Here is a 13,059-nt window from a genome sequence, read left to right as displayed (position 1 = left end):
ATTAAAAACAATAAATTTAATAAATAACATTAAAAAATTAAAAAAGTAAATTAATGAATAGCATAATTATTTTTTATTTTGTTAATTAAAAAATTATTTATGTATAAATTTAATAATAATAATTTTGTATGAATATTAGAAATATTTAGAATATGAATAATATTATTAAATATTTTTTATTTTTAAGATTTTATAATTTTTGCAATCCAATTATTGAACTATTTTAGTATAAAGTATTTTTGAATCGTAAAATTTTTTTATATCCAGTTTGTATTAGTTTTATTTTTAATATTTAATTTGCATTAATTTAAAAATATGATTAAAATATCTAAATATTATATATATGTTATACTCAAAAAGATTTTTAAAATTAATTTGATGTAAGTTTTTGTGAATATGATTATTTTTGTTTTATTCATAAATTCTTTTAAGATTACATTTGTAGTATCAATGATATTCTTTGTCAGTATTTAAATTTTTAAATATCGTTTTGATAGTTTAATCAACTTTAAAATTAAAAAGCATAAAAATTAATAATAATAATAATAATAATAATAATAATAAAATATAGTTTTGTAAATCAAAAGACTTTTACATTTACCTATTTTTACATTTTATCTGTTTTATAAAAATATTTAAATAAATACTTTAAAGATACACAAAATTTGAACTCTAAATTTATTTTGTCATTTTCTAAAATCATTTTTTTATCTCTAGAAAAGTAAAATCGTAAAAAAAAATTCACAATCACTAAATTAAAAATAAAAAGTTTCATTTCTTAATTAAACCCATCAAGCAGATAGTTAAAATCTAATCTTCTAAAACTTTTTGATGATAATTATCCAACATTTTTTATGATCTTTAAATTTTTAAAAATGATTATTTTTTATTTTTAAATTACTTTAATTAATAATACTACTAACTTTTGAATATAAGTAGGAAACATATATGAAATTTTTATTTGTATTATTTGAGCTCTCCTTAGATCTGACATAACGGTGAGGGGTGGAAAGGACTCTGGAGTAATCCAAAGCCAAAAACTGACAGCAAACTGACACATAAAGTTGACGTCAGAGAGCTTTGAACCGTTGGATGTGGGATGAGATTGTCGTGAACCGTGGATTGTGAGTACAGCTGGTTGGCTCATTTTGGAAAAGCGAATGATACACAGGGTGTGTTTGGGAAATCCGTTGGAAGGGAAGAAGCACGTTTAAATTTTTTGAAAGTTTCAACTTTTGGTTTGGCAAATTTTTTTCTCATGAACGCAGAAGTGATTCTGCTGCCAAAACCAGCGTTTACAAGAAGCAACTATTTTTAGCTTCTGCGTTTTCTTAACGGGCTTTTAGCCATAGATACTAACCTTTTATTTACTTTTTACCAACTTTATCCTTTGTATATGTTATTGTATTATTTATAAAATTCTTGTTATTTCTATTTATATGAGCTCTAATTTTCTATTATTTATTATTTTTATTTTTTAACTATTTATTTGACATTATACACTTTTATAATCGTGATTTTTATGTATTATGTTTGTTATTATCTTTTTATAATATGATTATTAATTCTATTAGGTAAAGTAAATTAAATAAAAAATTAACTGTAAATAATAATAATAGTAAAAAATTATAACATACTAAAAAAAGAGTACTAAAAATACTAAAAACATATTATATAAAAAGATCATTAAGAACTTTTAGATTTGTTTCCATCACTTAATTTTTTTTATTATTTTCAGTACTATCTTTTATAATTGTAATTCTCCTATACTATATTTTAGTGTAATTTTTTATAATATAGATTATGATTCCATTAAAAAAGATAAATTAAATAAAAAATTAATCATATATAATAATAAAATCATAAACGTTGGATTTCAAATTAATATTAAGAATAAGATTATTGGGAGTACTAGAATAAGAGTACGATGTAAAAAATACTAAAGTAACATTTAATACTTAAAAAATGTAACATATTTGATTAAATATTCTTTTATATATATATATATATATATATATATATATATATCTAAAATATATAATTTTATTTTTATTTAAAAAATATTTTGTCTATTTTTATATGTTATTTTTATTTTAGTAAGTAAATATTAATTTTATTATAAAATTAACTAATAAAATCTATTTAAATATCTAAATTAAAACAATAGGATAATATAAAAAAAATCGAAGTTGATGTCTATTTTAGTAATTTTTTATCTAAAAGTGATTTTGAATGGTATAAGCCAAACAACATTTATTTTACTATAATCCATTTTGATACAAAAATTACCAAACATAAATCACTTTAACACAAACTTACTTTTGACCAAAATCAAGTTTGCAAAATTAATTTTATGCAAATTACCGTTTACAAACTGTAATCCAAACACACACAGTATTGTGTAGTCAATTAGTGTGACATGTTCATGTCAGAAATACACAGGGTAATCAGTGTGAGGCGCAGAACAATTTTTTCCTTTTTAAGTTGCGAGAGTTTTATATATCTAATTGTTTTCTTTTTTCGGGTTGCGAAAGGATTTTTTATTTATTTTTTACTCTTGCAAGTTGTAAAAAAAAGATTTTGTTTTCATTTTACGAAAAGCATATTATCTTCCGTAATAATAACATCTGTGTGACAGTGCACCTTTTTCTTTTTTAGGTTGCAATAATTATTAGATTTTTATAGGTACGAAAAGCTAAAGCAATCCACACATAATGTATGAAAAATAAACAAAATCTATGTCCGAAATTTCATATATGGGCTTTGCTACTGTGTAGATGAAAAATGCTTTATATATGTATAGAGATTACGTGTCTTCTATGAAAATGAGACAGTTGTATAACATAGAAGTATGTGTCGGAGTAGCAGCTTTATGAGAATTTCAAAAAGTTGTGGCTTCAGAAATGGTGAGTCCCATATATGTTTTTAATCAAGCTAAAATGAAATACGTAAAAACTGCTAATGACTAAAATTAAAAAATGTTTTCTTTATGCAAAATTATTTATTAAATTTAAATGTTTTATTTGTTGGAAAAGTGTAAAATTTGGCCGTAAAAACAAAGATAAAAATTGAACTTAAAATAAGCTTAATAGCAGGTCCCTAAGTCAAAACCATCAGCAATCCTAGCCGTAGCACCCCATTCACTCACCCTTTAATCTATTTTGATGTAATTAAATATTTATTTTTATGTTTTTATATTTTTGAATTTATTCAATTATTTTGTATTTTATTTTTGTAGTAATATTATTGTATATATTTTTATTACATTCTTAATATTTATTGAAAAAAAATATTTTAGTAATGAATATTATAAAGAATCGAATTCGTAATGTTATAAGACTAAAATTTTTAAATGATTATTTAGTGACATATATAAACAAATAGATATTTAATTATATTAACAACAAAAAAAATTATTTATTTTTCTTAAAATATAAAATATAAAATTTAGAACAATAAAATTCTAAGTTATATATTATTATTTAAATTATTATACAAATATTTTAGTTTATTAATTAAATAACTAGAAGACTAACTATATTTTATAATAAAAAATATAATTATAAAATTATTATCATAATATATGTACATGTGTACACAAAGATTGTAAATAGAGATGCAAATGTGACCACTGTATACTTCGAAGAAAAAACCACAGTCGATCCTATGTCTATGATAAGGTACAACTTGACTGAAGATGGAATGTTCGTGAATTTTTTTTTGAGTTAGAGAAAGAAAATTCAAGTTACGTCCTAACAATTAACTTCACGTAAAAAAAAATAAATACAAAAAATTTTTGTAATATTTTTTGATATCAACAATTATAAATAGACGATGATTTACTTATTTTAACATTTACTTATATTTAATTATTTTAAAAATTTTAATAAATTTTTATATATCAAATAATAATAATATATTCTACACCTCTAACTTAACCCTAGACCTTATCCTAAAACATAAGGTTAAGTGTTATAGAGTTTTGAGATTTATGTTTTAGAATAAGGTTTAAGATTTAAATTAAGGTTGTAGAATATATATATATATATATATTATTTGATGTATAAAAATTTATTAAAATATTTAAAATAATCAAATATAAGTAAATGTTAAAATAAATAAATCGTCGCTACTTGATTGTTGGTACCAAAAAATATTACCAGAATCTTTTGTATTTGTTCTTTTTGTACGTAAATTTGGTCGTTAGAAAATCTCTAAAATACTAATAATCGAATTTTCTCTCTCCATCGGCTCAAAACAAGTTGACTAAAATTCCATCTTCAGTCAAGTAGTTGTACCTTGTCATAAACATATAATCGGCCATAACTTTTCCTTCGAAGTACATAATGGTCGCATTTGCATCTTCATTTACAATCTTTGTGCATACATGTATATATATTATGATAATAATAAAATTATTATATTTTATTATAAAATATAGTTAGTCTTCTAATTATTTAACTAATAAATTAAAATATTTATATAATAATTTAAATAATAATATATAACTTAAAACTTTATTGTTTTAAGTTTTATATTTTAAAAAAATTAAATAATTTTTTGTTGTCAATACAATTAAATATCTATTTTTTATATATGTCATTAAATAATTATTTAAAAATTTTAGTCTTGTAGAATTACAAATTTGAATCTTTATAATATTTATAATTAAATTTTTTTCAGTTGATATCATTATTACCAATAAAACTAGCGTTAACTTCAAAAGAAAAAACACCAATACATATTCATGTATTTAGATCTACTTTTCATTTCAACAATTATTTATTGTTAGTTAATATTACTATATTTTAAAATTCAAATTATCGATGAATCTTATTATTCAATAACTATTAAGTATGTAATAAAAAATATACACAATAATATGACTACAAAATAAAATGCAAAATAATTAAATGAATTCAAAAATATAAAAACATAAAAATAAATATTTAATTACACCATTAAACTTATTTTAAGTTTAATTTTTATCTTTGTTTTTACGGGCCAGATTTTACACTCTTCCAACAAATAAATATTTAAATTTAATAAATAATTTTGCATAAAAAATATTTTTTAATTTTAGCCATTAGCAGTTATTATAGCTTGATTAAAAACATATATAGGCCTACCATTCCTGAAATTACAGCTTTTTGAAATTCTCATAAGGCTGCTACTCCTGTGTTGTACAACTGTCTCATTTTTATAGAAGACACGTAGTCTCTAGTCTCTATACATGTAGAAAGCATCTCTCATCTATATAGTAGCAAAGCCCTCATATAAATCATCAAGATAAGTATAACAGGGGAGAATCTTACTATTGCATATACAATTTTTTTTTAGTGTACACCCAATTCATTTTCGATCCCGGTATATTTTTTCAAAGGACAATGTATCTCTGTAAGATTAAAAATGAACAAACTTAACATTGACCACGTTAGATTGAATAGGAATCGAATTGCCATGTTCACTTAAAATAAAACAACGTCGTTTCATGTTGAATCATCTCTTAAAATCTAATTTGAGACAATTGAACTCTAATCATTTCCAACATGGATAGCTAGATCCTTATTTTCAATATACTAATATCTTACAGAAATAAATATTTATCACAAAAAATAATAATAAAAATTAACTAGTTAACATGGCTAGCATTTTTTAAAATAATTAGAGACCCTTTTGTCTAAAAAATAAATAGACAAAAAACGATCTAATATTTGATTATAACGTTTTAATTTGGACGAATAGAGACCATTGGATCCTTAACTATTCCAACATGGCTAGCGTGACACTTAAGAGCCAACTCAACAATCTATTGTGCCACATCACTAACTTTTGTCACAAATGATATGACAGAGGAGAATATCATATCATATCATCTCATAACGACAAAAGTTATAGACTGATTTGTCCCTCTTTTTCTTTAGACACAAATCGCAAGTAAACTAAGTTGGAATGTTTATAAATCTTTTTTATCAGAAGGTCTAAATTTGATATAACATGTAAAAAAAAAATTGGTAATATAATCAATTGAGTAATTAATCATCGTTGAATTTATCCATCATTTATGAGTTCCATTACTTTCTTACTTTATGAACCTCTTCGGATGCATCATTAGTGTAAAATGTAGCTATCATTTCTAAATAAATAAATAATTCTGCGCCATATCTATCCAAAAATTGATGTACTTCCAATAACTTCACATGCTTTCTGCTCACAGTCCAGTTTACCCCACCTTGCATCAACTCGTTCACATGGAAAAACTGGTTTACCCAGGCTGTAGAATTATAAAAATAAAAAAATAAAAATCTAAAAGATGTTAATTCTATGAAAACTAAATGATGGCATCTACAAAATGATTTTTAGAAGTGAAAGACTTTTACTTTCTATCATTATCACTTTTAGAAATGTCTTTCTGGCTACGGCCTATTCTTGAATCCCAATCTAACAGTTTAAGCTTGCAGGATGGTTGATATTTATTTATCACAATGTTCGTGCTTCATTTACTCTAAATTCTAATTAACTCTAGCAGAATCAGATACAACCTTAGTTTGCTAAGTCTAAAACAGCAGCTACTTCTACGTAAACTGTGTCTTAACTCTTAAGTTGTTATGTGAAAGCTAAGTGTAAAACACTTGCTCATAAAAGCGCTAATCCAGCGCTAAAGACCAACTCTGATAAACTTAAGCAGATAGGTAGGGATTCAAGAATAGCTTCAAATCTAGCTTAGAAGTTTTATTTTTTAACAACAGAAACCTATTAATACACAAAAAGTGGTTCTCCGATCTAAGAAAAGAAGAACATGTCTGAAGTGAAATGTGATTTAGGATATTTGTTAACTAAAATTTTGATTCGAGTCTAAATCGAACATTAAAAAGCATAGCAGATAGAACTCACCTTCTATTAACAACATTATGCACATGACATAACCACTGTGAAAACTCCGCGTGTGACCCGGCCTGTACCGGATTTGCTCTGCTCATGTAAATGAATGCTAAAGTAGTGAGAAAAATGTTCTTCTGAAACATATGCATATCAAATGGTTCATTTACCAAAGTGCGTTTTGGAATTTGGCCCATGAGAACAACTATTTGGAGAATTAGAGATGATAAAGGAAATATACACTAATCAAACAGTCTGATCATGAGCCAGATCAAATAACTTCGAGTATACTCCCAATTTCATCCCTGACCAAAACAACTTAAGACAAAGTTGCCCTTCGAGATTTAAAAATGACAAATCCATCCCTCAATATTTGTAAAAGATGACAGGTTAGTCTTTTTGTAGAAAATCTATACTATAGAAGGGACAACTAGTAAGAAACTAGTTCGATAAGAAAATGGCGAGGGACAAATATGTCACTTTCAAATCTTTAAAGCTACTTTATCCGTCATATTTTTTATCAGGGATGAAATTGGATGTTTACTCCAATTTTTATGGAAGATGGTATGGTAAGCTACTTTACATGAATAGAATCAGTATGCAACTTAGGATTCAGGAGATATTTCACATGAATCTAGATATGCACCTATCCTCATGCACTTGGATTTGCAAAGTATCCTACTACATTTTTTAAATGTTCCAAAGAAAACTTGTAGGAAAGCAAGGATAAAGTAAAATCAACTTTGCAGGTCAATCTAATACACTTGCTAGATTTTTTTTTTAGTTTACTCGAGGCAATAAACTATTTTGAAAGGTGAAGAGAAGACAAGAAGTCTATCTTCAATGTTGACAAACAAAAATTGCACTCTAACGGTAAACCAAAATATTGAACTTTCATTAGATTTATTGACATCCATCATGAATTAATAATTTCAATCCAATTTGGTACTTTGCTCGTATTCATAATAACATATAATTTGTCAAAGTAAAAGTCAAAGAAAGAGAAGGAAAGGAAATAAAAACTAAGCCTCGCACACAATTGTAATCACTGAGGAGCAAGTGCTTGATAATGAGAAAGATAATATACCTGATAACTTCTTTAAAATGATCTGCACATTCCTTGCAAGGGTATAATCGAGTTAAGATCTGTACCTGTGATCCAATCACATATGGTTACAACTTCGTCATACTCTGAAATCAACACAAAGCCCTACTAGCATATGAATGGAAATGTTGACACAGTATATTAGATCCTCCATTTTTAATTAACTGTCAACTTCTAAAATTTTATTTTTGTACAAAAATTGTCCGCTTAGCAAATCAATATAACATCAATTTTTTTTCCAGTCATAACCCTAATTAATGAATGAGAGAGAACAAATTAGTGAAGTAATTAAAGAGAATAATTATTGATATCAAGGATAATTTTGTAAACACCGTAAAATTTTTGAAATTCCTATCATTTTCTTAATCCAAGTGAAAATTTAAAAGCACAAAGTTAATTAAGAACGGAGGGAGTATATGCTTTAGGACATAAAACAGAGTTTATATGAATTCGGACTATTTTCATATAGATCGCTTTTTATTTGACTATATAATCAAAAGTCTTAGTTTAAGGACAGAAAAACAAATAGAAACTTGAACATTTATACCACACGATGTTTGTCAGCATCATTTAGCCTTATCAACATTATAATCAGATCATGATGTTATTTTTTCTACAAGACTTCGTCCTATCATTTACAGCGAAGGCTAAAATACAACTATAGAATGCTCTGACTTCTAATTTAGATGAATTCTACCAGTTATTTCAAGGAATAAAGGAGGGAAATAAAATTACCAGGTCTTTTACATCCTTCTTTTGCTGTCTTGTAGGATTATCTGGATACTGAAAAGAGAATTAGATCATTCAGAACAATATATTTCAGATTATCTTTCATTTTGCTTTAATGGTTTGATAAGATGACAAGCCTTTATCTACCATATAAATCAGATAAAGATTAACCACCTTATTCTTTGTGAAACAATCTTCATGTACAAAATGCATACTATGGAAAAACTAATATTTTGCAATGCATTTGGTTTGTAGAAATATTAGGAGTATGACATGGTTAAACGCAAACAAAAACAACAACAAAGACATAGCCTTATCTCACTAGCCTTATCCTGAATCATATATGTATTAAACCCATTTATACTTGAATCTCTTTTGATAATTTCTTTCAGTTTTTTTAACACAATTAAAAAGAAAATGCAGAATAAAAATAAAAATCTAGATAAAAGTAACAGCAGGCAAAGAATCAAGAAACAGAAAGGCAGCAACACAAAAACTACCAATCTGTTGTCCTAGTTGTGGCAATTCAAAAAGCAAAATATTTAAAGATAGGCATTTCAATATGGATAGGAGAAGACCAGGAGAAGCAAACAAGAGAAAAAGCCCACAAAACTGTTTCTTTATGGTGGATAATATTGCCTACACCATAACCATCTATTAATTACTCCCTAGGCTCTGCGATATCTATCACTATGGAAATTCAACACACTTGTAGTCACATTGTCGAATGGAGATAGTACGAAACGTGCCAAATCTTCCAACACAAGAAACAATTTGACACTTAAGTGATAGGCAAGTAGAATTTGGTGCACACCAAAACCAAAAACCTAAAAACTCTGATAGCTGAAACAAATTGGGGATCAATGTTATCAGTACAATTACAGTGACAAAACCTGGGCAGCAAGAGTGTGAAGAAAAGTCCAAGTGGCCCTTCCAAGATCTTCTTTAGACACTGGGGAAGCAGGCTTTGCCTTACAGAAAGAAAAAAAAAAACAGATTAACAAGTAAATCACAGCTCTAAAATATACATATGAATAAAACGCATTTTTTCCCTCTTTCTTTGGGTCAGGAAAAAGGAAAATTACTTAAATTCCAGTAGAACAAAAAATTACATATTCTAATTTTCCAACCTAGAAGCCGAAAGAAACAACATTGAAAATTTAACATTGCTAGGCGTTGAAGACCGATACCTCGAGAGCCGAATCACGTAGTTGTACAGGATTACTAGTTTTTGCCAGTGGATTTTTGGAGGAGGAAGAGATGGAGAAAAGGGGAGGTCTAACAAAGGGTGAGGGTCCTGATGATTGAGGATGAGGATGAAGGCCTATGAGATTAGAGAGATGGCGTTGAACGAAATTGGAGACATGCTCAAAGTTATGAAAGAGAGCCTGCAGTGGATTCTCAGACATGTTACCTGAGACTAAAGTTGAATACAGAATCAAGAAAAGCAGTCAGAAAAGCAAACAACTTTACCAAACATTTAAAATTAACGATAATCACTAATCAGAATAAATGGTACTACCTGAAATAATTAACGGTATCGTTTTACAGAAGACAACCTACACATAGATACGATTTATAGAAGCTACAGCAACATAGACATATTCTAGCCTTGAGAAATGAGGCAGAGCAGTAAGAAGCTACAACCACATATGGGAGCGGCAAGACTGACGGATTGAGTGGAGGATGGTGAGTGGTGACTGACTTTGTCTGAGGCGGCTGGCGACGGTTGAAAGGCGAGGGTTGCGAGAGAGGAAGTGAGGGTTTCTACTTGCTAGATAGACAATGCGGAGAGGCGAGTGTGAGGGAGAGAGGAAGACTGTTAAAGGGATGCCTTTGTATTTGAATATCAGATACAAAGCCACTGGAAACTAGGTGTGGAAGTGCGCCGAGCTACCGTCAGAGTTCGTGGCTCGGCTCATTTTATTAAAAAGGTTAGATATAAATTTTTTGTAAAATTTATTAATTAAAAAATTAAATTATAGATAAAAAAGGCTATTAAATTTATTGGACCAATTTATTAAAGTATTTTTTATAAAAATAAATTACTCTTGGTTTATATTTTTAACTATTTATTTATATTAAACACAAAACAAAACTAAAAAAAATTCATTTAAGCAAGTGCTGAGAATCCTGTTTTGTATATATAATAAATCTAGGCCACCGATAAATTTTTAAATGGAGCTCAGATCCGCAACGAATTAGTCCTTAGTTTGTCGGATTAAAAAATTCTGTGAATAACCTAAAAAAATTAAGGTTAGTTAATAAAAAATGAAAATAAAAAAATATTTAAAACTCTAAATATAAGTTCACCAAAGAATTTTAAGGACTTTTTAAAAATAAATTAAAATAAAAAAGTAATAAAAAAATAAATTAAAAATTCAATTATTATATTAAATAAATGTCAAATTAAGAATTAAATTGACAAAATTAAAACCAAGGTTCTGAAAATCGAATCGATTATTGAACCGCTCTAATTACTGATTTACTGGTTTACTAGTCCAACCAATTCAACCGTGGTCTAACCGAAAAAATCGTTTTATAATAAATAATAAATAAATTATTAATAAACATCCTAAAACATAATTGTAACGTAATATAAACTTTAAAATATCTTCCAAATTTAAAACAAACCAAATTCTAATATAACCTTTGATCTTATCAATTAATAACAATTTATCACTCATTCATCATTATATCCCCGTTACAAGAAATAAAAAAAATTCATTGAATTAATCAAACCAATAATAAATATTCAATCATCTACTTATCTAATTAATTGAGTTAATTTAATTCATCTATTCTTTTATTGAATTAAAAACAAATTCAATTATGATAATTTTCATCAATACTAAGAATCAAATACTAAACTTACAGCAACAAATTCAACTTACTAATAATTTTTAACACCAAATTCAACTATCCTAATTTTCATCAACAAAAAATTTAGCTCTAAAGATAATTTACAATAATAAAAAATTTAGCTAAGTGATTATTTCAGTGAGACAACAACAAATTCAAGGTCCACTAATGATAATTAGCAACAAATTCAACTCTATTGATAATTTCCATCAACCAACAAATTAGCTCAATGATATTTTCAACAATAAATTCAACTTACAGCAAGGTTGATTATCATTGAACTCATCAAAATAGTCATCATTGAATTAACCAATTACATCAAAATAGTCATCATTGAATTAACCAATTTATTCTTTCCCTGATAAAAGAGACCGATTACATTGAACAAATCAGCATCATTTAACAAAAGATAGTAATATTTTCAGTACACAGTATACCAATCACAATTTTAACAAAAATTAACAAACGTTTTCAAAGATTAACAAGGATTGTCACTCAAGTAAATCCTCTTTTAGAAAACTTGAAAGTTGAAACCAAAAAATGATAGTCTAGCATACTGCTACTCAATGTAGTTAGACTGTTACAGAAGACACACAGTTTAGCAAATCATTATATCAGAAGGCACATCTTTAGACATGTACAACTCTCAGCAACAAAGTTCCAAGAAGTGAACAAAAAGAAACCCAAAATGCCCTATCCTTCTCTAATTTACTCTCTTTTTTTCTGGAATACCAAAAATGCTCCCGGCGTAATCCTCACCGCCTCTCTCTCACCCTCTCCTCTTCACAGATTAATTAACAATTATTCAACCCATAACAAGTTCATAGATTATTCAACAATTATTGTTTAAAAAAATAAAACCTAGAAGCTAGAAGCATAAAACAGAGGGGGAATTGGTGAACAGAACTGACCTGTGGAACTGAGCTGACGCCGGCGACGGTGGAACAGAGGTGCGCGACGGAGGCAGGAGGCGAGCCCGGCGATGGTGCTTCCAGAGCTAAAACGACGACGATGGTGGAGAGCTGCACGACCGCGACTGTAATCTTCGAAGCTCCAACTTGCGACGGCGACGGGAGCGGTCCAGTGGCTGGACGGAGGTGACGGAGACAGCTCGCCGGCGTTGACAGGAAGGACGAGCTCGAGGGTGTAGGGAGGGAGACAGCTGCACCGTTGCTGAGTTAGGGTTCCAGGTTTGGGTGGTTGCCTGGTTGGGTAATGGCGTAATGCACTAATGCTTGGGGATGTCTAGCACCACCATCTTTTCTTTTCTAAATAATAAGAGTAATTTTTTTAATTTAAATAATTTACGCTTTACTCATTAGAAAATAACAATCTGTATTTTATTTTTTTAATGCATAACCCTTTTATAAGAATCTTCGACAAAAAATAATAGAAAATAACAATCTGTATTTTATTTATTTACATGCTTGATAATTATTTAATTGGAACAGTTTATTACTTATACAATTATCAAAATAACGTTA

At 27.5% G+C, this 13,059-nt stretch overlaps 1 protein-coding gene across 1 annotated transcript; it reads right to left on the bottom strand.

Moving 5' to 3' along the window:
- Positions 1–5,993: 5,993 nt before the first annotated feature.
- Positions 5,994–13,007, bottom strand: LOC112697526 (FAD-linked sulfhydryl oxidase ERV1). Its single transcript, XM_025750744.3, has 7 exons — positions 12,487–13,007; positions 9,904–10,133; positions 9,607–9,684; positions 8,720–8,767; positions 7,967–8,031; positions 6,895–6,972; positions 5,994–6,274 (listed from the first exon to the last, which is right to left on the bottom strand). Exons 2-7 carry the CDS (start codon positions 10,120–10,122, stop codon positions 6,166–6,168), a joined length of 597 nt encoding a protein of 198 aa, XP_025606529.1. The 5' UTR covers positions 10,123–10,133; positions 12,487–13,007; the 3' UTR covers positions 5,994–6,165.
- Between the last annotated feature and the right edge of the window lie 52 nt (positions 13,008–13,059).

Source organism: Arachis hypogaea, chromosome 16 (assembly GCF_003086295.3).
Source record: "Arachis hypogaea cultivar Tifrunner chromosome 16, arahy.Tifrunner.gnm2.J5K5, whole genome shotgun sequence".
Lineage (NCBI taxonomy): Eukaryota > Viridiplantae > Streptophyta > Magnoliopsida > Fabales > Fabaceae > Arachis > Arachis hypogaea.
The sequence above is the reverse complement of the archived record's forward strand: the minus strand, read 5'-3'. Positions and strand labels throughout refer to the sequence as shown.